Source organism: Mustela nivalis (assembly GCF_964662115.1).
Source record: "Mustela nivalis genome assembly, chromosome: 17".
Classification (NCBI taxonomy): domain Eukaryota; kingdom Metazoa; phylum Chordata; class Mammalia; order Carnivora; family Mustelidae; genus Mustela; species Mustela nivalis.
Window position 1 is genome coordinate 42,917,858 of NC_139036.1, and position 24,094 is coordinate 42,941,951.

The 24,094-nt window shown below is 42.6% G+C and overlaps 1 protein-coding gene across 17 annotated transcripts in view; it reads left to right on the plus strand.

Moving 5' to 3' along the window:
* ATP6V0A1 (ATPase H+ transporting V0 subunit a1) overlaps positions 1-24,094 on the plus strand; it is a 66,974-nt gene that overhangs the window by 23,499 nt on the left and 19,381 nt on the right. For 9 of the 17 annotated variants that reach the window (XR_014304676.1, XR_014304678.1, XM_082706102.1 and 6 more), the window contains exons 5-16: positions 396-524; positions 7,555-7,658; positions 7,991-8,117; positions 9,941-10,023; positions 11,499-11,592; positions 14,855-15,067; positions 16,220-16,370; positions 17,262-17,401; positions 17,740-17,897; positions 18,564-18,654; positions 22,782-22,900; positions 23,784-24,000. Coding sequence is in view for 13 of the 17 variants with exons in the window: in XM_082706102.1 (XP_082562228.1) it covers positions 396-524; positions 7,555-7,658; positions 7,991-8,117; positions 9,941-10,023; positions 11,499-11,592; positions 14,855-15,067; positions 16,220-16,370; positions 17,262-17,401; positions 17,740-17,897; positions 18,564-18,654; positions 22,782-22,900; positions 23,784-24,000 (1,626 nt within the window). In the remaining 4 variants the exon portion in view is untranslated. The remainder of the gene's footprint in view (positions 1-395; positions 525-7,554; positions 7,659-7,990; positions 8,118-9,940; positions 10,024-11,498; positions 11,593-14,854; positions 15,068-16,219; positions 16,371-17,261; positions 17,402-17,739; positions 17,898-18,563; positions 18,655-22,781; positions 22,901-23,783; positions 24,001-24,094) is intronic. The other 8 variants (XR_014304677.1, XR_014304679.1, XM_082706100.1 and 5 more) reach the window with 1 other exon arrangement.

Here is a 24,094-nt window from a genome sequence, read left to right on the forward strand (position 1 = left end):
GACAGGCAGAGGGAGAGGGAGAAGTAGGCTCCCTGCAAAGCAGAGGAAGCCCGATATGGGACTCGATCCCAGCCGAAAGCAGTCACTCAACCAACTGAGCCACCCAGGCACCCCAGCAGTAGACTTTTCCATATTTATTTTATCCAACCAAAGTCCCCTGAGAAATTCAACCAAGTGTGTAATAGAACCTATAGATAAAGACAGAAGATGCTAAGCAAAAAATTTTCATCAAGAAAATTGTCCTGGCAAAATCACATATTTGCTGGGTAGGTATAAAAGTTGTTTGAACCATGAGGGTTGCAAGAATTCTATGGGATGGATGAATTCATCTGTCTTTCAGAACAAGCATGTTGAGCTTAGTGTAAGTTAATAGTTTGATTTTTTTTTTCCTGTAGGCCAATTTTGAGAAGATTGAAAATGAACTGAAGGAGATCAACACAAACCAGGAAGCTCTGAAGAGAAATTTCCTGGAACTGACTGAATTAAAGTTTATACTTCGCAAAACTCAGCAGTTTTTTGATGAGGTCAGACTATTGTTTCTTTTAGTATTTGAGCAGCTGATATCACACCCGCACAAATGGGCCATGTTGTTATGCCAGAAATTATTTTAATTTGCTAGTTTGAAAGCAGTACCATCTTTGCACCATTTTAGTTGAAGAAATAATCAGATTATGTTCCATTTTTCATGCAGTACACAGCCAGTCATGGTTTTGTATATTTTTGCATTTTCTGCAGTTTTTCATCCCGAGCTGGGGAAAGGAACCCTAAAGTAGTTGTATATACATAGTTGAAATTTTTACATTACATTTTAAGGTAAGTAAAGGGTTAAGGTAAAAGTTAAAGCAACAAGAAACATTCGGTCCTACATGAAACTATAATGAAGTTTTAACCTCTGAACTTTTTATCATCAAGTTTTTATTTTTATTTTATTTCTCTATGTTTGCTTATCAGTCATGAGCATATTTGTAACTATCCACAGAGCACATATCACATTTTAATTTTTCAAGAGTTTTTTTTTATGTTGTATGGAAATACTGGAAGGATGCCTGTTTTGAAGTTCCTGGGTTTTCACAGAGACTCAATTGCACTACTTTATAGAGAAAAATGTAAATCAATTCCTGCGTTAAAAATGTAGGTTTTTTAAAAGGAGGGCTTCCTTCTAATTACACCTGGAGAGGACTTTCAGCCGGGTCTTGCTTTATGGGTGGCCCAAGATACTGGTAATTCTCTTTTTTATGGTCAGGTGTCTTGGCCACCAGATTAGTAATACCAGACACTTCAGCTGTTGGTCCAGCCACTGTTCAGTGTGCCTTCCATAAAATTCTTCATTTCCTTTGCTCAACAATGACGACAAATTTGGCAAAACTTTTTAAAAATAGAAGGCCCATTTTAGTTAGCACATGATGTATTCTCTCTCTCTTTTTAAAGATTTTACTTATTTCTTTGAGAGCAAGAGAGAGAGAGAGAGAGTGCACGAGCAGTGGGGGAGAGGGAGAAGCAGGCTCCCCGCTGAACAGGGAGCCCGATGTGGGACTCCATCCCAAAATCCTGGGATCACGACCTGAGCTGAAGGCAGAAGCTTAACCCACTGAGCCACCCAACCGCCCCATGTGATGTATTCTCAGTTCTACTTTTAATATCTGTCTTTTAGGGAAAGACCAATTCTCTAGCCCTCTAGACTGGAGCACGGGGTCTGTAACCAGCAGCGTGAGCCTCACCCGGGAACTTGTCAGAATGCACATTACTAGTCCTCACTCCAGACTCAGGGAATCTGAAACTCTGCGGGTGGGGCCCAGCAATCTGTTTTCACAAGGTGACTCTGAGGCACACTAGTTTGTGAACCGCTTGGCTCCAGAAAGTTAGCTGAAGATGTGACACATTCTTCAGTAACTAAGAACTGATTCAGTGAAGCCACGCTAATTAAAAAAAATCCGTTGGGGCAAGGGAACAGGGAAAAGCTCAGATTAATTTAATTGCGTGATCATCCCAAGAATCAGAATCTGGCTATGTACCAAGAGAGGTTTGGTGTGAATATTCAGTTTGCTGACTGAGTGGAGAATTTTGAGACTGACAGAAACTTCTTTCACTAGTACTCGATATCTCATTGCATTAGAGGGTGTGGGGCAGTGTGATGAACTCTTTCCAAGTGTTTCAGGTCTTTTGCAACAGGCATGGACACTTTTGCCGTGTGGTTTTAATGAACAAATAATCTGGAATTCCAGTTGCTCACTACCTGAACTGTTACTGTATTTATATTCATTAACTCACTGAGCTTTAATGAGCACCTACTCTTCGTGAGTCTCAAGATGAGTAAGACATGGTCCCTGTGCTCACGGAATGCACTGCTGAGTCATATCAGGAAACATGCCTGAACACGGTGACATCTGCTCCCAGATGTGTGCTCTTCTAAAGCCTTCCAAGCTGCCCACAGGTCCATTTTTAGCTGGCCTCAGAATCAAAGCTCAGGTACTTTGAGCATCATTTGGGGCTTAATTCTTTTGCCCTACCCCCCCTTCTTCCCCTTTTGATATAGTCTTAGTTTATTGCTGGGTTGTTGCTGAAATGTATACAGATGTCTTTCATAACCTCCTGAGTTTAAGCAATGGAATAGGTTTCCTTGTCTAGTGCATTCTGAGAGAAAATCTGAATAAACACTGACAAGTGGATTCCCTTACAGGCAATAGTTACTTGAATGTTTTTAATGTTATTAAAAACAAGATACTAAAAACAAAATAAGAAATCACTTGGAAACATGATCACAGTTTTAAAATCGCACGTTCTGGATTTAGGAATTTTCTTTGTGATTAATAAATCTCAACATGAAACACCCATGCTGAGAAGGCACTCTGGAAGTCTTCGTGACCTTCATGCCCGATCCATAGTGTGTTGTTTTCCCCCTTACACAAAACACTTTCTGGTGGGGGCAGGGAATAACCTTTTTTTTTTTTTTTTTTAAGATTTTTTTTTATTTGAGATAGAATGAGAGAGAGAGAGAGCACAAGCATGGGGATCAGCAGGCAGAGGGAGAAGCAGAACTCCCTGCTGAGCAGGGAGCCCGATGCGGAACTCGATCCCAGGATTCCGGGATCATGACCTGAGCCAAAGGCAGGTGCCCAACTGACTGAGCTACCCAGGCACCCCAGGGTGGGGGGTGGGTAATAATCTTGAAGTACTTTTGAGCATGAGGCTTTGGCTGTGAGAGATTCTTTGGCTGCTTTTGTCATCAGTCTCTCTTGTTCCTAGAACCCTCACCATAGCGTGGGGAGCCTTCTGGCAACAGCTACTCTGCCTTTCTTCTTGAGTGCAGAGTCCATGCCTTGCAGAGGCACGTCACTAACTCAGAGGCTCAGCCAGGTCCCTTTCAATGGCCCTTGCCCTACTGTTGCCAGACAGCAGCATCAGGTGTCACTACCTTGACAGGAAATGAGTCCTCACAGAGTAAGTGCATCTGTGCACGTGAGCGCACACTTTAAATAATGCGAAAGATAAAGAAACTTGGGACCCTCAAATCTCGGAAATGTAATTTTTTTCACAAGATTGTCTTCCATGCCTGAGATTATAATGTTTGCAAATGGCCTAAAACACAACCAGTTCAAACCCTTCTTTTTTAAATAAAATTTGGTGAACATGATCAGTAATTTATAATAATGAGTTACCAGAAAATGGCTAAATCAGGAAATGGTCCTTTCCATCTTTAGGCATAGCGGTCATGATTGGCAAGATGTCTGGAAGGGGAAGAGTAAACATAAATTGAGCATTCTTATGATTTAAGATGATTACAAATTCAACTTAGCCATTTCTTATCCAGAGCATTTAAAATGACTTGTTAATGATTATCCTTTTCTCAGTCTTCTTGCTTATGAAGAACTGTAAGAGCTGGAGAGCATTCTCTGCATCTTTTACCATAAGTACCCTAACATATGAGAGCGTAAAGAAGACTGGAAAAGTAATGGTTAATGGCATGCAGGTCTCCCTGCCTTCCTTTCCTTCTGCGTCTTCCATCCATCTGCTTTTCTTTACTTTTCTTTGCCATCTGCCATCTCCTCTGGGGCTTGGGTGAATACCTTCAGTGATGAAATGTGGTTTCTCTCGCAGTGTAGCTGGAAGTAAAAGCGTTTACTCTTGTTAATTAATGCAGCTCGAACCGGACGTGCTGTGGACAGGACGCCGCTGAGATTCTGCCACTTCCTCTTTCAGGGCATGGTTTTCGTGTTCTGACTGGGGGAAAGGTGAACCGGAGAGCATAGCAAGTAATTCAGACACACATTGGCAGCGTTGTTATTGTTATTAGGGAACCCAGAATAGGATTCAGATGCCCCATGATGCAGTTTTAGAGATCGTCTTAAAGGCCCTCAGTGAGCAGTTCTGGTCCTCCTAGTTCCCCATGAGGCACAATTATTTTATTTAAAAATGTTTGACTTTCCTCTCTGGTAAGGTTTAGGATTTTTTTTTTTTTTAAGATTTTATTTATTTAACGGAGAAAGAGATCACAAGTAGGCAGAGAGAGAGAGTGAAGCAGGCTCACTGCTGAGCAGAGAGCCCGATATGGGGCTCGATCCCAGGACCCTGAGATCATGACCTGAGCAGAAGGCAGAAGCTTAACCTGCTGAGCCACTCAGGCGCCCCATAAGATTTAGGATTCTTAAGTAGCAAGTAGTGAAATTATTAATTAGAATCTTATTGCAAGTTTTCATTTAGTTTGAACTCTGCTGAGGATTGTGTACGCCCACAGAGTCCCAGGGTGAGAGTAGATGATCGGGTAGTCTGGTTTTGCCGCTCCAGCAGTTGTCCCCTGTACAGCACATAGGCTTGCACTGTGCCTGATCTTTTGGATTTACTAAAACCAGGTCTTATGAACCGTGGCTGGAAGTAGGCAGAAGTCTTGTGGGTAGCAGTCAGTTTCACTGGTTTCTGCCAAGGGACATCTCTAGAACAAGTTGACATGAGGTAGTCATCTAGATCCTTAAAATGAGTTACCTGTGGCTTGCAGCTGATTTGATATTAAGTAGAAACAAAAAAGCTAAACTTCCATTTGATAGGAAATGGAAACCTGTTGCCCCCATTATCTCATCTTAAACTTTTTTTTAAAATTTTTTATTTTTTTTTTTTAAAGATTTTTATTTATTTATTTGACAGAGAGAGAGTGATCACAAGTAGGCAGAGAGGCAGTCAGAGAGAGAAGGGGAAGCAGGCTCCCCGCAGAGCAGAGAGCCCAATGTGGGGCTCGATCCCAGGACCCTGGGATCATGACCTGAGCGGAAGGCAGAGGCTTAACCCACTGAGCCACCCAGGCGCCCCTCATCTTAAACTTTTTCAACATCTGAGGACAGTATCTGTCTGCCCTCTGATGTATCAGTGCCTGCCCTTCCTTTTCTTTTTTTTTCAGGGGGTCGGGGAGTGAAAGGAGGGTTGAATGTTGATCCTGCATCAACTTTTAGAATTCACTTCCCCCAAAATTTATTTATTTATTTTTAGGCTTTCAGCCTTATCATTTGGTTTATATACGCAGGTTTACACTCAATCCTAAAGTCCTCCTCCCCCACCCTTGGCGTTACCTTTATGGTCCTGTCACTTATCAGGTGAGATTCCCTTGTGACATTTTTAAGGTTTTTTGGTTTTGTTTTGTTTTTTTTTTTTCTGAGATTTTATTCATTCATTTGACACAGGGAGACACAGCGAGAGAGGGAACACAAGCAGGGGGAGTGGGAGAGGGAGAAGCAGTCCCCCCAACCCCCGTCAAGCAGGGAGCCTGATGTGGGGATTGGTCCCAGGATCCTAGGACATGACCTGAGCTGAAAGCAGACACTTAACAATTGAGCCACATAGGCGCCCCACCCCGTGACATTTTTTGATCACAGGGTTAACAAGAAGGGAGTTGAATTGATGTTTGGATTGAAAATGATAGAGAAAAATTCTCCTAATTTTTTTGTTTAGTTTTGCTTTTGAAAAGGAAGGTTATTCTGACTGATTTCTAGTCTGGTCAAACAAGCAGTGTGTGGATATTAAAGTTGGGGAGATCAAGTGATAGAGACGTTGATTGGCCTTTATTTTTTAGAGCAGCTTTTCCTTTCTGATAAGAATAAAAGGTGGTAGGATGTGTTGGGTAGAGAGCATCTAGGAAGTATAGATCTCCATCTGAGAAGGTCCCTCTCCTTCATTTCATTGTATAAACTGTCATGGTGGAAATCATTCTAAATCTGAACAATTAAACTATCCTACATGCTCTATATTGGCTTATTATCAGTTACATTATCTTCACTTGATTAAGATTATTGGGTTCCACTTTGTTCTCAGTGACACTTAAGCTATGTAGCCTAACATCACCTTTTTAATATTCTTAGATTTCTGGTCAGAAACTAGGCCACTCAGAGAGGTTTTCATCTTTTCTTCCTTTTGTTGATACAGTGGAGGCCTAGGCCTGCTCATCTACTGTGCTTGTGGAGAAAGAAATACTATTTTCTTTTTTTTTTTTTAATTATTTTTTTAAAGATTTATTTATTTATTTATTGGACAGAGAGAGAGATCACAAGTAGACAGAGAGGCAGGCAGAGAGAGAGGAAGCAGGCTCCCCGCTGAGCAGAGAGCCCGACGTGGGGCTCGAACCCAACACCCTGGGACTACAACCCGAGCCAAAGGCAGAGGCCTAACCGACTGAGCCACGCAAGTGCCCCTCTTTTTTTTTTTTTAATATGATTTACTTTTTTTTTTTTGTACGATTTTATTTATTTATTTATTTGTCAGAGAGAGAGAGAGACAGAACATGCACAAGCAGGCATAGGTGGAGAGAGAAGCAGGCTTCCTGCTGAGCAAGGAGCCTGATGCGGGACTCGATCCCAGGACTCTGGGATCATGACCTGAGTCAAAGGCAGCGGCTTAATCTACTGAGCCATCCAGGCGTCCCAAGAAATACTCTTTAAATCCCATGGCTTGGGGCATTTATACAGTGGCCATGTTGAAAGCTCTCATGTTCTGAATTTTGAAGAACATGGAAACCTAGAATGTGGAAATGCCCCTTCTGCCTTTCTCCTGATAACACTGTGCTCAGGACGGTGGCTGTGCCTTGCTTTCTTCCTTGGAAGGAGAGTCTCCATCTTTCACATTCCCACCTAGGGAAAATTCTAGTCTGTAGCTGCCTGGAAATTTGATGTTGCGAGTATCTTCACAATTGCTTTGGTTTTGCTAAAAACAGCAGCATTTCAGCTTCCATCCATATGCACACATATTTCCTGATACTTTCATGGCTCATTCAGGGAAACAGAAAAAAATGGTTTCCACCAAATAACAGATTTATACATTATCACCATTATTTAATGTTTTTTCCTTTATTCCTTGTTTCAAAAACCATTTCCCCAGATGCTTTACTGGGGCAGTTAAGCTTTCTTTTCCTCTTGTTTCTTTCCTTTGTTTTCTTCCCTTATTGTTTTTGTGGGTATGTTGTCTCTTTTGGTGGTTTCTTTCTTTTCCGTCTTTATTTTCTGAACTTATCTCCTGGTTCCTCGTTCCCTGCATGCCACTAACTATTTTCATTAGATATTAATTGATTTGTGAATTCAGGCTGAATTGCATCATCAGCAGATGGCGGATCCAGACTTGCTGGAAGAGTCCTCGTCCCTCCTGGAGCCAAGTGAGATGGGAAGAGGCACACCTTTAAGACTTGGGTAAGTCGTGCTTCAACCCTCCATAACTCGGGGTCACATTCATTTTTGCTGTCAAAAGAGTAGTGAGGCTGGGCATTCACTTGTTTCCAGGATGTGTTCTCTTCTGAACTTCTTGAGACATGTTCCTATGTCACTTTGGATTCAGTTCCTGAGCTGTTCCATTGACCCTCTCCTGGTTTTGGGAAGAAGACTTTGGGAGCTCTTTTGACATAACATTGCATAGCTGTGTGTTTGTCATGTTTGCGCCTCTCCCCTCACTTCCCTTCTTTGTCTTAAAGCCTTCCAACCCATGGTGTGGAGTAGAGTTCCCCATCTGGCTCTTCTCCCCACAGCTTCGTGGCTGGTGTGATTAACCGGGAGCGCATCCCTACTTTTGAGCGCATGCTTTGGCGGGTGTGCCGGGGGAATGTGTTCCTGCGACAGGCTGAAATCGAGAACCCCTTGGAGGATCCTGTGACTGTAAGACAAGGAAATTGTGTCCCGTGGCGTAGGTCTAGTAAAAGGGAGCTCAGAACAGTAACCCTGCATGGTACCCCCTGAGTCTGACCCTCCCACAGAGGATCCCTTAAGTTTCCCCCTGCCCGGATCTACAAATAGGAAGTATTGCTCTTTTCCTCTTAACTTCCGCCCTCTATGTGCCATTGATGTGTACTGACAGATGCATGGACATTTCAAGCCTCACCTGTGTCAGTATTATTTGGACTATAAGTATATTCTCCCCTTATTTTAAACTTCAGCTTTATATACTTTGTTACTTATCAGAGGCTAAAAGAAAATTAATGAACTTTCTATGAAAATTCAGAGTGTGACATCTGAATTTCCAGTTCCAAGTTTCCAGTTCCAGTTCAATGTGTAAGGAGAGGAGAGAGTTCCTCCTCCACTATGACCTTTATAAGTTGATGAAAGTTTTACTTGGTAAGGTTTTTTTGTCTACTTATTTGTTGGGAGATTTAGAAACTTGGTTTAAAACTAATACATTGTGCAGGATCAGAGGATCTTCCCTACCTCGTGCTTTGCAAAGTAGGAATGGCTGACATCTTAGCATTTGACATAATGGGGCAGAGCTCTTAACATCAACATACACTAAGTATGGTGAATCCTGATTTCAAAGTTCCCAAGCAAGGAAGGTGAAATGTTCTGCAAAAAAATTTACTTTACTTTTGTATTGGTATTATTTGGAAGCCTGGGCTTTGTTTTCCTGTTGCAAGTTATCCTTTGGATTTTCTTAAGTGAGTATCCTTTGCTCCACAAAGAGAGGTTGGACTGTGAGACTTCTCAGAGTGAGTGGGTCATGCAGCTGAAATGGTCTGAGCACCTGAGGCTTTTATCCATTTATCCTCCTGAACAGGAGAGTGGTGACACTTAGGGTTCAGGGAACTCCCAGAGGAGCAGAGCTGGGCAGGCTCCCCGCAGGCTGTCCTCGCGTTGTGGAGACATTGCAGTCTGTAGTGACTCCTGATGTGGAGCTGTTCTCGGGAATATTCGGACAAGTTTCTGGGCAACAGAAACATTATTTTATCAACAAGTTGAGGAAAGGGGTCTGGATAGCTACAGCAGAGCGGCTACACAAGGCACATGCTCCAGTTTATTTTCCATCCTGGAGAACTTCGGGATTTAAGACTCTTTGCCTCATTTTCTTCACTCCTCATCTCCTTTTATCCTTTTAAAGTCTGTTTGTTATTTATTATAAGAACTCTGGGAATATGAGAAAATACAGGCAACCAGAGACAATACTGGTTAACACCCAGTTATGCTTAATTTTCTGACCTTGCTCTGCAGTCCTTGTGTCAGACTCCACGTGTGAACTTGGTATTTGGAATAGATGGCCCTCCTCCCTGGCCCTTAGATCAAACTTAGCATGAAGCATGAGATTCTATATCGCTATTCTCCCCAAACCCTCACTTCCTTATGGTTCCTCAGTCCCCTTTATCTGGGGACTTCTAAGCGTGGAACAAACAGGAATGGCTTCCTTTCCTCTCCTCGTCCTTACTCAGCCATTGTAAGGTCTGAGGTTGAATTAGTAAAAAGGGCTATATGGTGCTACAAGGAGAATCATCTTAGCATCTGTATTTCAGCTCATGGTTGAGTTTAAAAACAAATACAGAAGGGTTTTTTTGTGTGAATGGGAGACCACAGGGCAAATGTTTTAGTAACAGAGCTTAAACAGTGCAGGGTTGCCATATCCTTCAAGGACTCCTGTTGTTCCTGTAGCACCAAGTAGGGTATTTAAGAACTCTTCCAGGCCAGAAATCTGAATTCTTTGTTTTGGGTTTGGGGCCCAGGGTGACCACGTGCACAAGTCCGTATTCATCATCTTCTTCCAAGGCGATCAGCTGAAAAACAGAGTCAAGAAAATCTGCGAAGGGTAAGAGAGATGCGCCTCCCAGAGGGTGCAGCCAGGCTGCCTATTAAGCCATGGAATATAGAAGAGTGAAACAATAACCCTTTTAGTCTACTTTGACACAGTGCAAATATCTTTTAATTATATTAGGACTATTTTAAACAATTAAAAATGACCTAAGTTCGTTTTTAAAAGTACTGTCAAAACCACAATTTCCTTTCTTTGAAAAAATGTATTTAGGACTCATGGTTTACAAATGCTACATTGTGGGCGCCTGGGTGGCTCAGTGGGTTAAGCCGCTGCCTTCGGCTCAGGTCATGATCTCGGGGTGCTGGGATCGAGTCCCGCATCGGGCTCTCTGCTCAGCAGGGAGCCTGCTTCCCTTCCTCTCTCTCTGCCTGCCTCTCTGCCTACTTGTGATCTCTCTCTGTCAAATAAATAAATAAAATCTTAAAAAAAAAAAAAAAAAAAAAACAAATGCTACATTGTTTTAGGACAATGGGTTTGTGTACCCAGCAGTGTGTTGTAGGCACTGTGCCCTCATACTTTTCTGAAATTCTACCCATAGGATCTCTTTTTCTTGCCACTTTTTTCTAATAATTTACAATACGATTTGCACTACTGAGTTTTTATTTTTTTTAAATTTTTACTTTTTAAAGTTTTTATTTATTTATTTATTTATTTATTTTTAAGATTTTATTTATTTATTTGATAGAGAGAAATCACAAGTAGATGGAGAGGCAGACAGAGAGAGAGAGGGGAAGCAGGCTCCCCGCCGAGCAGAGAGCCCGATGTGGAACTCGACCCCAGGACCCTGAGATCATGACCTGAGCCGAAGGCAACGGCTCAACCCACTGAGCCACCCAGGTGCCCCAAGTTTTTATTTATTTTTTTGACAGAGATCACAAGTAGGCAGAGAGGCAGGCAGAGAGAGAGGAGGAAGCAGGCTCCCTGCTGAGCAGAGAGTCCGAAGCGGGGCTCGATCCCAGGACCCTAAGATCATGACCTGAGCTGAAGGCAGAGGCTTAACCCACTGAGCCACCCAGGCACCCCTCACTACTGACTTTTTAACACTTTAAGGGAATTCAATAGCTGCAGAAAATGTAAGGGTAGTTCAGATGTTCTTGCTCTGTCTATAGGACACTTAGAATTTATTAATGATCAGCGTGACAGTCTGAGCTAATCCTGTTTTAATCCTTCTAGTACACTGAGATTTCTTTCTGAGGTTATTTAAAATGGACACATTAAGAAACTTGGGTTTTCAGGGTGCCCGGGTAGCTCAGTGGGTTAAAGCCAATGCCTTCAGCTCAGGTCATGATCCCAGGATGCTGGGATCAAGCCCCACTTCGGTCTCTCTGCTCAGTGGAGAGCCTGTTTCCTCAACTCTTTGCCTGCCTCTCTGCCTACTTGTGATCTCTGTCAAATAAATAAATAAAACCTTAAAAAAAAGAAAAAGAAAGAAACTTGGTTTTTCATGGGGCTGTGTCTGTATGTTCCAGGTTCCGGGCCTCACTCTATCCCTGTCCTGAGACACCACAGGAGCGGAAGGAAATGGCTTCTGGAGTTAATACCAGGATTGATGATCTCCAAATGGTACCAGAGGGCTGGAGGGAATTTGTTTGTGTGTGAAATACCATAATCGAAGACCGTTCTCCTTCCTTGAAATACTAACAGTTTATGAGACAACTATAGCAGCCAGGATGCCAAAAACAGAAGTGTCCGTGGGTGACTTGTGCTGTTGGGCGCTGGGGAAAAGTTGCAGGGAATGATTGCTAAAAATAGCATGACAGTGTTAATCATCCTCAAACGTGACAGGAATGCTATACCTCTGAAATTGTTGTTGCTTTGAGTATTCAGTTTCCCCTCCTTATGAGTCTGAGGTATTTTTTATGAGGTAAAAAAAAGTATACTTAGATGAGAAAAAAGTATCAAGCAATACAGAAGTACACATAAAGTCAGTTCCTCCATCGTCTCTCACACTCTCTCTCCCTCCAGAGGTAGCAGCTCTTAACAGCTTGGTGTGTAACTCTGGTTACCTCAGATCTTAACCACATGGTCTAGCCAGAGAGGCCTACCATAAGTCTTGTACCCCAGAAGAGACTGACATCACCAGTGTGGTTTATACACTCCATGGTTATCATGAGGTCCTAAGGTTGGAGTCCTGATTGAGGCATCCATGGAGGGAAAGCATGGCCAGTTGGAGCTTTGTTCCCAGTTAAGGATGTGATGATTGTCCTCTTGAAGCATTAAAACGCACAGCAGTCCCTGCTCCCCCTTCTCTGTGATTTTGCCTTCTGAGATGTCAGTTACCCACAGTCGACTGCAGGTCTGAAACATGTTCCTCCCCCTGATGATGTCAGAAGGCTGGTAGCAGCCTATGCCATTATCCTCACTCCATCCCCTCACCTAGGCATTGTGTCCTCTCACATCCTCACCAGAAGGGTGAGTATGGTACAATAAGAAACTGAGAGAGAGAGACCACATTCGCATGACTTTTATTGTAACATATTGTTCTAATTATTCTGTTCTATTATTAATGCTGTTAATCTCTTACTGTGCGTAATTTTTTTAAATTAAACTTCGTCATAGGTATGTGTGTGTAGAACAAAATGTGCTATAAATAGTTAGATAGTATTAACGGTTTCAGGCACCCACTGGGGATCTTGGGTGGTGTCCCCTACAGATAGGGGCCCGCTGTACTTAATATCAAAGACAGTTCTTTCCAGCAGGGGCAGAATTGTCAGAGATATGTTCTAACTCCTATTTCAACTCCCTTTATCATCTTTCCCTCCAGCTCGCATGGTCTGTGACCCACCAACAACCTATTCCCATATCCTTTGAGATACACTTAACCTGTTTAACCAAGGGAAGACAGTTTTTTAGACTTTTAGGCCTGCTGGCCGGTGATAGGCCAGTTAGTACATTCTGGGTTCTAGAGCTATCTTATCCCCTCCTTGACTTATGCATAGGTTTTTTAAAAGGCACAGGCAATATGCAGAATTTGATCTTTGAAATACCCAGCTGTATGAACTGAAACTTTATTTTTTTTTTAAGATTTTATTTATTTATTTGAGAGAGAGAGTGAGAGAGAGAGCGTGAGAGGGGGGAGGGTTAGAGGGAGAAGAAGTCTCCCCGCTGATCAGGGAGCCCCATGTGGGACTGATTCCTGGGACTCCAAGATCATGCCTAAACCAAAGGAAGTCACCCAACCACTGAGCCACCCAGACACCCTGAACTGAAACTTTAAAAAGGAATAGAGAGTGGGGCACCTGGGTGGTGGTTAAAGCCTCTGCCTTCGGCTCAGATCATGATCTTAGGGTTCTGGGATTGAGTCCCGCATCGGGCTCTCTGCTCAGCAGGGAGCCTGCTTCCTCCTCTCTCTCTCTCTGCCTACTTGTGATCTCTGTCTGTCAAATAAATAAATAAAAATCTTAAAAAAAAAAAAAAAGGGAATTGAGGGGTGCCTGGCTTATCAGTCAGTAGAGCATGCAACTCTTGATCTTGGGACTGTGAGTTGGAGCCCCGTGTTGGGTATGGAGATTACTTAAAAATAGAATCTTAAAAAAAAAAAAAAAAAAAAAGTGGGTGTGGGGGATGGGGAAAGAGAAAAGCAGATAGGGCAATGCTTACAAGTTTATCCAGCATCCTTCCTGTAGTTTGAATAGTACTTGTAAAATTGTCAGCAGTCAGAAGGTGTGAAAATAACTTTGTTCCTTCTCAAGTGATACAAGAGTTTCTCTAGCATGTGTGTTTTTTTATGGAAGTCACTACCTATTACCCTTCAGAAAGTAGTTACTATTTCTTTCTGAATTGACTTGATGAACCAGGTATGATGGAGCCCTGTGCATTTTTTTTTAAAGATTTTATTTATTTATTTGACAGATTATAAGCAGGCAGAGAGGCAGGCAGAGAGAGAGAGAGAGGAAGAAGCAGGCTTTCCGCTGAGCACAGAGCCTGATGTGGGGCTCGATCCCAGGACTCTGGGATCGTGACCTGAGCCAAAAGGAGAGGCGTTAACCCATTGAGCGACCCAGGCACCCCAGCCTTGTGCATTTTAAAGAAATGTGGAGATTTAAGGTCAATTTTCATGCAGAAGTGTGAGTGGCAGGTTGCTTACCCTTTGGCTTAGCCCCTCTCTTGCTTTTGAAATTGTAAATGGTGATAAATAAGGCAGTAGAATGTTAAGTACCCCTGCTCCTGAGGGCAATGTGTACTGGTTTCCAAAGGATCACCACTGAAACGTCTTTTTTCCCCCAAGAAGCCTGACAGAAAGATAAAGACTTATCTGCCCCACGATAACAGTGGTATGTGGCAGTCTAAATATCTTATAAGGGTTTGAGTCCTTCTGACCCCGCAGTGTCTCCTGTCCCTTGTTCCCTGGCATGGAGTCTCTCTTGGCATAGGCGGGCAGCGGCATTCAGCCCTGCCTCTTTCCCATCATTCCCCGGTGCTGGCTTATGTTCAGCGCATTCTGCAGCTTACTGTTTTTAATAGTGGATTTTGTCCAGTCCCAGCCCTATAATGCTGACGTCTTTGAGTCTGAGTTACAGACTCTACATGGAAAGTCATTGCTCTTTAATGATCAGATAAGCTGTGGAGTTGGGGGGAAGATAAATATAGAGGAACTAAAAACTATCTCTTCAGGTTTCTTTTTATCTTGAAGCTGAGTGAAAATGAATATTAGTAACTAAAATTCTAATTCCCTATAATCCTCCCCGAAAAAAGGCCATTCTCGTCAGAAGAAGAATAAATCCCTAGCAATTCTTCTCAGAAAGCTGTGCCTCTTGGCCATTTATATGCTGAGACCTAAGCCTGGTGTAGAAGGATCTCTCCTTGCTGCTTTCTCTCCCATAAGGTTCTCAATCAAACAGAGGATCACCGCCAGAGGGTCCTGCAGGCAGCTGCTAAGAACATCCGAGTCTGGTTCATCAAAGTGCGGAAGATGAAGGCCATTTACCACACCCTGAACCTGTGCAACATCGACGTGACCCAGAAGTGTCTGATCGCAGAGGTCTGGTGCCCCGTTACCGACCTCGACTCCATCCAGTTCGCGCTCAGAAGGGGCACGGTGAGTCCCCCACAGCTGGCAGTGCAGCTGGGAGGAGCAGTTCTCATCCATACTAACATTAATTGATGACATTTTATGGCATTTCTACTTTCAGAGTTCTTAGACTCATCTTGTACTCCTCTTGCCTCCTAACAATACATTTCGTATAACCTTGTTTTCCAGACGTGGAAACTGCAGTTCAAAAAAATGAAATGACTGGGCTCTTGGGTGGCTCAGTCCTCAGTCGGCTGAGTGTCTGACTTGATTTCAGCTCAAGTCATGATGATCTCAGGGCTGTGAGATCCAGCCCCACATCGGGCTCCGTGCTGAGTGTGGAGTCTACTTGGGATTCTCTCTCTCCTCCTCCTCTAGTCATATACACACACATACACACTCTCTCACTCTCAAAATTATTATATAAATATTAAAATATTTTTTTAAAAAAGATGAAATGACTTGGGTATATACTCATGCTTCTTCAGAATAGCTCCTGACCAGAATGTTAGTTTCTTTATCCATTCTCTTTGTTCCTCAGACTGGTTCCTTTTTTTTTTTTTTTTTTTTTTTTTTTTTAAGATTCTATTTTCTTGAGAGAGAGGGAAGGCAGAGCACAAGGTAGGAAGGGGCAGAGGAAGAGGGAGAAGCAGACCCCACTGAGCAGGGAGCCCAGTACAGGGTCGTTGATCCCAGGACTCTGAGATCATGACCTGAGCCAAAGACAGCCACTTAACCAACTGAGCCACCCAGGCTCTCCCATCAGACTGCTCCGAGAAATAACCCTGGCAGTCCTGTCTAGTAGTTAGAGTTCAAGAAGATAACACTGCTTTCTCCATAAAAGGGCAGAACAATAATACTCTTAATGCTGCTTTCTCCATAAAAGGACAGAACAACGATACTCTTAGAAAGGCACATGAGAATGTCTCCAGACAAGGAAGTTCCATGTTTTCTTTGGTTGCACATTTTAGAATTGAATTTTCTCACATAAGGATATTCCTTGTAACACTTAATTTAAATCTTTCACTGTAGATTTTATACCTAGATCATATTTCTCTAAAGACTGGGCAAGATCGACATAAACATAACGTAAAAAGCACCTATTTTATATGTGTAGTTTGATGAGTTTTGATAAATACATATGATCTAATTTTGATATATGTGTTTACTATTTCTCAGGAACACAGTGGTTCCACTGTGCCCTCTATTCTGAACAGGATGCAAACAAATCAGACACCCCCAACCTATAACAAAACAAACAAGTTCACATATGGCTTTCAGAACATAGTTGATGCTTATGGAATTGGAACTTACCGAGAGATAAATCCAGGTAAAAAAGCTTGAATCTTCTCCCTCTAGAGGTTTTATTTGTTTGTTTGTTTGTTTCTTCTAATGCCTCTCTTCAAATGTTCCTGAGTAACTGGCATAAAACTAACGATGTAGTCAAGACCTCAGCCCTGACGGAATTCCTGTAAGGAGGTGCCCATTTTGACACAGGGAGGGAAGTTTATTACTGGGCGGCTCTCCTTTGAGACATGGTTTTATAGGAGTGAGCTCAGGGGATTGGATTCTTTTGTGTGCCCTCACAACTATGAAACACCTGACTTTCTCTAGCATACCATTTGTAGGAAGTGCTTTAAGCAAAAAGTTTGTTCGGAGATTTCTGATATTTTTAAATGGCTTCCCTATTCCAGGTTAGAGAAAACATAGCAATTATCTACCATTTTAGACACAAAACAGATTTCACAAAGCAAAAACAGAGTAATATATTAAGTCACAAGTCTGAAAGTTTGTTTTTAGCTAAAGTCTGCGGGACTGGCTTTTCTCTGGGCTCTGGGCTTCCTCCCACTTACCTGGGAACTTTATTCAGCTGAGAAATGGTTGCTGCACAAGAGAAGAAAGCTTGCCTGTCAAAGGAGCAGCGTTCTGGGCTTAGAGAAAGGGAATCAAAGAACAAACCACACTGTTGCCAGGGCTAGGGACAGAACTTTCACTTCCTGTGTTCTTTGTTTAAAATGCTAATGGTCACCCGGATCCCATCAGAGCTGCTTTGTGAGGACGTGGGGATCCTGTCATGGAAGATTTTCTCTGGGAGTCCGTCTGACCAACAGCTAGAGAATAAGTCCCCTTATACTGATCTTAGTGTATGAGGAAGAATGTGATCTGCTGCTGATGGTCACGGTTTCCTGTACTTTGCTTTTTCCCTCTGGTTTCTTTATAGCTCCATATACCATCATCACTTTCCCTTTCCTGTTTGCTGTGATGTTTGGGGACTTTGGCCATGGTATTTTGATGACCCTTTTTGCTGTATGGATGGTATTGAGGGAGAGCCGGATCCTCTCTCAGAAGAATGAGAATGAGGTAATGTTTGCTCCATCTGCGTTGGACTGAAACTTTGTCATCTCTCAAACATTCATTATAAAATTATGATCTGGGAGTCTTTTATCCATGCATTTACAGAGAAGTTACAGAGGCCGTTGCAGGAGTAGAGAAGTTATATTCATTTTAACTCTAAAGTGGTCATGTGTTGTGAAAGTAATTTCTTGTTAGCACTGTATTTGGCTTTTACTCTAAGCTCTCTGACCCAAGGTGGGTGGGGTAGATTAGTGTGAGAAGAAGGGTCATATATTCTCTGTAACATTGTCACAACATGAGCCATGAGGAGTACGTTTCATTGATGTCTTTCTTCTGGTTCCCAGATGTTTAGCACCGTGTTCAGCGGCCGGTACATTATCCTGTTGATGGGCGTGTTTTCCATCTACACTGGCCTCATCTACAATGATTGCTTTTCCAAGTCTCTTAATATCTTCGGGTCATCCTGGAGCGTACGGCCAATGTTCACTTTATATAATTGGACGTAAGTTGCAAAGAAGCTAAAAGTCAAAGTTCATTCCGTTTCTGTTCAGCTCTGATTGTCCAGACAAGAGGTAAACTTATACCTCTTGAAGAGGTGGCTGACAGTGTCTCTGTTTAGGAAGAATCCAGTGTCCCCTCTTATTTATGCCCCAGCCAAGCAAATGTTTGTGATTCCTTCAACACTATCAAGAAACTGAGTGCCTGGGGTGCCTGGGTGGCCCAGTCAGTTAAACACCTGACTGTTGAAATCAGCTCAGGTCTTGATCTTGGAGTTGTGAATTCAAGCCCTATATTGGGCTCCACGCTGGGTGTGGAGCCTACTTATGCTTAGCCAACTGAGCCACCCAGGCAGCCCTAAGTGTGGAGCCTATTTAAAAAAAAAAAAAGAAGAAGAAGAAGAAGAAAAAGAAACCGAGACTATAAATTTAGGCACATTGTTTCGTCTTGTAAATTAAAAGCAGAGTCCCCAAATTCCTTACTTAATTGTGTAGGTGTGTTTGTTTGTGGTCTTGTTATTTCTGCTCCCTTCTTATTCTCAGATGCTAGTCTCTCCTCTTTTATTGAAGAGAGAGGACAGCTGAAGTAGTTTCTTTTAGGATCAGTTTTGGACCCCAGCAGTTTTCCTCTCTTGATAAAAATAAATGGAACTTTTCTCCTGACGTGGTAGGGAGGAGACACTTCGGGGGAACCCTGTTCTGCAGTTGAACCCATCCGTCCCTGGAGTTTTTGGTGGACCATACCCTTTTGGCATCGATCCAGTAAGAACACTTCTTTCCTTTTGTCTAATACCACATTTAAAAAAAAGATTTATTGGTTTATTTACGTACTTACTTAAGAGAGAGTGAGAGAGAGTGTGCATGTGTGTCGGGGAAGGGCAGAGGGGCAGGAAGAGGAAGAGGGAAAGCATCCCAAGCTGAGTCCTTGCTGAGCACAGAGCCCGTTTCAGGGCTTGGTCCCATGACGCTGAGATCATGACCGGAGCCGAAACCAAGAGTCAGACGCCCAACCAACTGAGCCACCAAGGTGCCCCTAACACCAGAGTTTTAAACTGTAACCTGGAAGTGAGAGAATTAAATTGAAGATAGTTAACTTGGTTTTCAGCTGAAGTATTTTTGGAAAGCCTTTGTGGAGGGGTCTAGAGTACTTCCAAACCATGCCTTAGGGAGCCAAATAATTTTTTCTGTACTATTTATTTCTGAGGTGTGTGATAATTTTGACCCTGGGAAGACTGACTTTTAAGACTCCTTCCCAGTTTATTTCTGTTTAACTTAGTTTGGCTTTTATTTTTAGCAGATGTTTTAACAAAGCAGAAGCAGTTCTTTCTATGGATTTTTAGATTTCCATTTTTATCCTTACATACTTACAGAAACTTTTCCCAGAATTAACAAAAACAAAAACTTAGGCAAATAAAGTGTGATCAAATCTTTTGTATTGTCTGTTTAAAAGGGGATGGAGGAGGGCGCCTGGGTGGCTCAATGGGTTAAAGCCTCTGCCTTCAGCTCAGGTCATGATCTCACGGTCCTGGGATCGAGCCCCGCATCGGGCTCTCTGCTCAGCGGGGAGCCTGCTTCCCCCTCTCTCTCTGCCTGCCTCTCTGCCTACTTGGGATCTCTGTCTGTCATACAAATAAATAAAATATTTTTTTAAAAAAGGGGATGGAGGGAGGAATTTAAGAATGAGCATTAGACAAAAAGGAGCACAGAATTCCAGAGGAAAAACAGATCGTTATGGGACAGAAAGATCAAGGTTTCTTTAAAAAATGGGCATTAATTTGGCCTTTAAAAAATATTTCGGGGGCGCCTGGGCGTCTCAGTTGGTTAAGCGTCTGCATTCAACTCAGGTCAGAATCCCAGGGTCCTGGGATCAAGTCCCACATTAGGCTCCCTGCGTGGTCGGGAGCCTGTTTCTCCCTCTGCCTCTCTCTCTCTCTTTTTCTATCTCTCATGAATAAATAAAGAAAATGTTAAAAATTTCAGACTGTTACAGGTGAGAGAGAAGTATGTGCAAAAGCATAGAAGTGAGGAGTTACACAGTTACTCATTTTGATTATTATAAAAGCAAATGTTACTGAAATGGTCTCTGTGGGCCAATCTCTGTCCTCTGCCCTGAAATATTTCTAGCAGGAAAGTAAGTACTGCTCTCCCTGTCATACAGATAAGGAGACAGAGGCTTGAAGAGGTTGAATAACATTTCACATAACAAATGTTTACTGAATCCCATTGTGTCTAGGCATAGTGCTTGCTGGGGGAAACACATAATTGCAGTTGTAGCCCCTGCCCTCAAGTAGCTTAGTCTAATAATAATACTAGGTAACATTCTATAGTGTTCTGTAGTTAACAGAAAGTTTTTTGGTTTGGTTTGGTTTTGTTGTTGTCTTGCATACATCTCATTTGATGCTTAAGGGTAGGTTTTGAGTTTGAAGAGCCTGTTGGACGTGCAGGTATACATGTCCATCAGGCCGTTGGAGCTATAGAACTGAATCTTAGGGTACACTGGGTCTGAGAGAGAATCAGCCACAAGTTTTCAGGTTAGAAGTCGCCGAGCGTGAGCGCCTCACAAGGACCCCGGTTCAGGAAACATGATGCCAGGCTAGCCGATGGAAGACCTGGCTCCTCATGTTCCTGAGTCTGCTCTTCATCCTGAAAAAGACAGTGGGGGTGTGGGGTAGGTTTGGGCACAGGGAAGTGCCTGCATTGGAGGCGTTGGTTCAGGAAACATAATCTGATGGTCAAGTGGAGGCAGAACTGTGGAAAATATTGCAGATGTCCAGGCCCAGGTGACAAAGCTTAAGGCAACTGATATTTAAAAATAGATGGAACTCCCCCAGAAGACAGACTGGAAGAACAGGTGAATGACACGCTATGGATCCCACAGGATGGCAAAACTCCAGCACCAGGGGAAGAGACTGTTTTGAGCTCGAGCTCCAGGTGTTTCCTCACAACTCGTTTGTCCTTCAGACTAACATTTTACATTTCTTTTTTTTTTTTTCCTTTGTTTCTTTCTCTCTCTCTCTTTCTCTGTTTTCTTTTCCTTTTTCCTGTTTCAAATAGATTCTTATTTTCCCAATAAAATTTAAAAAAATAAAAATAGATGGAAAGACAGCACCATGGGGATATGATCAGGAAAACAATGACCGTGGGAACATCTACAAAATAAATGTCCCAGCTTCTTCAAATATTTTGTAAGAAAAAAAAAAGGAGAGTAGAGGGAGAATTTATAGATTAGATATTTAAGAGCTGTGTCAGTGTAGAGACCTAATCTGGACTCTACTTTGAATAAATGAATTTCTTTTTCTTTTAATTGAAGCATAGGGTGCCTGGGTGACTCAGTCAGTTAAGCATTTGCCTTCATTTGGCTCAGGTCATGATCCAAAGAGTCCTGGGATTAACCCCTGCTGAGCAGGGAGCCTCCTTGTCCCTCTCCCTCTGCCTCTGCTTCTCTCCCTAACTTGTGCTATCCTTCTCTCTCTCTCTCTCTCAAATAAATAAAATCTTTTTAAAAATAAATAAATAAAAAATTGGGGCACAATCAAAGAATTTTTTTTTTTAAGATTTTATTTATTTATCAGAGGGGGCGGAGAGCGAGCACAGGCAGACAGAATGGCAGGCAGAGGCAGAGGGAGAAGCAGGCTCCCTGCTGAGCAAGGAGCCCGATGTGGGACTCAATCCCAGGACGCTGGGATCATGACCTGAGCCGAAGGCAGCTGCTTAAGCAACTGAGCCACCTAGGCGTCCCTCAAAGAATTTTAAATACTGACTGTATGTTTCATGATATTAAAGAGTCATTGTTAATGCTTTTGGGAGTGATAACAGTATTGTGGTCATGTTTTAAAATTAGTCCTTACCTAAAAAAGGTAGGGTGTGGTGCCTGGGTGGCTCAGGCAGTTAACCATCTGATCTTGATTTCAGCTCAGATCATGACCTCAGGGTCATGAGATCGGGCCCCATGTCCATCCTGGGTGTGGAGCCTGCTTAAGATTCTCTCTTGGGGTGCATGGGTGGTTCAGTGGGTTAAGCCTCTGCCTTCACTTCAGGTCATGATCTCAGGGTCCTGGGATTGAGCCATGCATTGGGATCCCTGCTGAGCAAGGAGCCTGCTTCACCCTCTCTCTCTGTCTGCCTCTCTGCCTCCTTGTGATCTCTCTCTCTCTGTCAAATAAATAAATAAAAATATTAAAAAAAAAAAAAAAGATTATCTCTGTTGGGTACCTGGGTGGCTCAGTCAGTTAAGCATCTGCCTTTGGCTCAGGTTGTGATCCTGGGGTCCTAGGATCAAGTCCTACATCCTCAGCAGGGAGTCTGCTTCTTCCTCTGCCTCTGCCCTTCCACCTGCTTGTATGCTCTCACTCTCTCTCTCTCTCAAATAAATAAAGTCTTAAAAAAAAAAAAAAACTCTCTCTCTCTCTTTCAGCCCTTCTCCCCACCTCTCCTCCTTTTCCCCAGCAGGCGGGCTCTCTCTTTCTTAAAACAAACAAAAAAGTCAAATATTTACTGGTAAAATGATATGATACCTGGACTTTGCTTCCAAATAATATGGAGGTGGAAAGTAGATTGTCTGTATGATAAAAGAAGATTGACCTTGAGTCAATAGGTAATTGTGCATCTGGGTCATAGGTAAATGTGAGTTTGTTATACTGTCTTCTCTACTTAAGTCTGTGTTTAGGATTTTCTATAACTAAAAAAAAAAAGCCAGGCACCTGGCTCACTCAGCTGGTGGAGTATGCAACTTTTGATCTCAGGGTCATGAGTTCTAGCCCCACATTGGGAGTAGAGCTTACTTTTTTTTTTTTTTTTTGTAGAGCTTACTTTTAAAGAAAAAGAAATAGGTGAATAATATCCTATTCACGAACTCTGTAATGCCTTTTTGTTTCCTTGTGTTGTGACAGATCTGGAACATTGCTACCAATAAATTGACCTTTCTCAACTCCTTTAAAATGAAAACGTCTGTTATCCTCGGCATCACCCACATGATGTTTGGAGTCACCTTGAGCCTCTTCAACCATACGTGAGTTGCTGTATTTATGTCACAAGAACACGCATAGCTTAGATAATGCTTTTGCATAAAGATATAATGGCTTATTTGGGGAGGAATTAGTAACTCAGAACCCCATTCTGTGTTAAAGAAGTGCTTTTATAAAAATTGCATATTCTTTTTTTGTGTTTTAAAGATTTTGTTTATTTATTTGACACATAGAGAGATCAGAAGGAGGCAGAGAGGCAGGTAGAGAGAGAAGGGGGAAGCAGGCTCCCTGCTGAGCAGAGAGCCCAGTGTGGGGCTCAATCCCAGGATCCTGAGATCATGACCTGAGTTGAAGGCGGAGGCTTAACCCACTGAGCCACCCAGGTGCCCCCTAAAAATCTCATATTCTTAAATGAGGCGTAATATTAGTTCCTTAACAATTCATAACTGCAGTGAAGATCTTTGAAAAACCTTATGTCATTTTCATCAAAATGAGTGAGTTACCTTTTTTCTTTTATAGGTAACTCATTTAAAATTATGAACTGTGGTCCCAGAATGTACTATATTTTCTAGTCTCTTTCTCATGGGAAAAGATTACTGGGGTTGGTACCAGGATGTTCAAGGTCCAAAAGTTTGGAAGTCACGGTTAATCCTTCTTGTTTCTGTTGGCCTCCTGTGCTTCTGGCTGTTGCTTCTTTAAGTGATAAGGACAGAATTGAGGGAGCTGTAGGTAGGAAATCTACTAAGTACTCCATTTCGTGTAGGGGTGACCCTGGGTCTCTTCACCTTTAAAGTAAGCTCTGTGCCCAGTGTGGGACCCAAATACACAACCCTGAGACCAAGAGGCCCATGCTCCACTGACCGAGCCAGCCAGGCACCCCTCTGGGTCCGTTGACCTTTAACATTTTTTTTCTCTCTTCCTTTCTAGCTATTTCAAGAAGCCCCTGAATATCTACTTTGGATTTATTCCTGAAATAATCTTCATGACCTCTTTGTTCGGCTACTTGGTTATCCTCATATTTTACAAGTGGACAGCCTATAATGCTAATACATCCGAGAAAGCACCGAGCCTTCTGATCCATTTCATAAACATGTTTCTCTTCTCCTACGGGGACTCTAGTAATTCGATGCTGTATTCTGGACAGGTGCGTCAACCCAGAGGTGGACTGTCTTAGGTGGTTACCCTAGGTCAGGAAGCCAGATACTTCTGTGACTCTGGCAAAGCCTTTAAAAATCTCT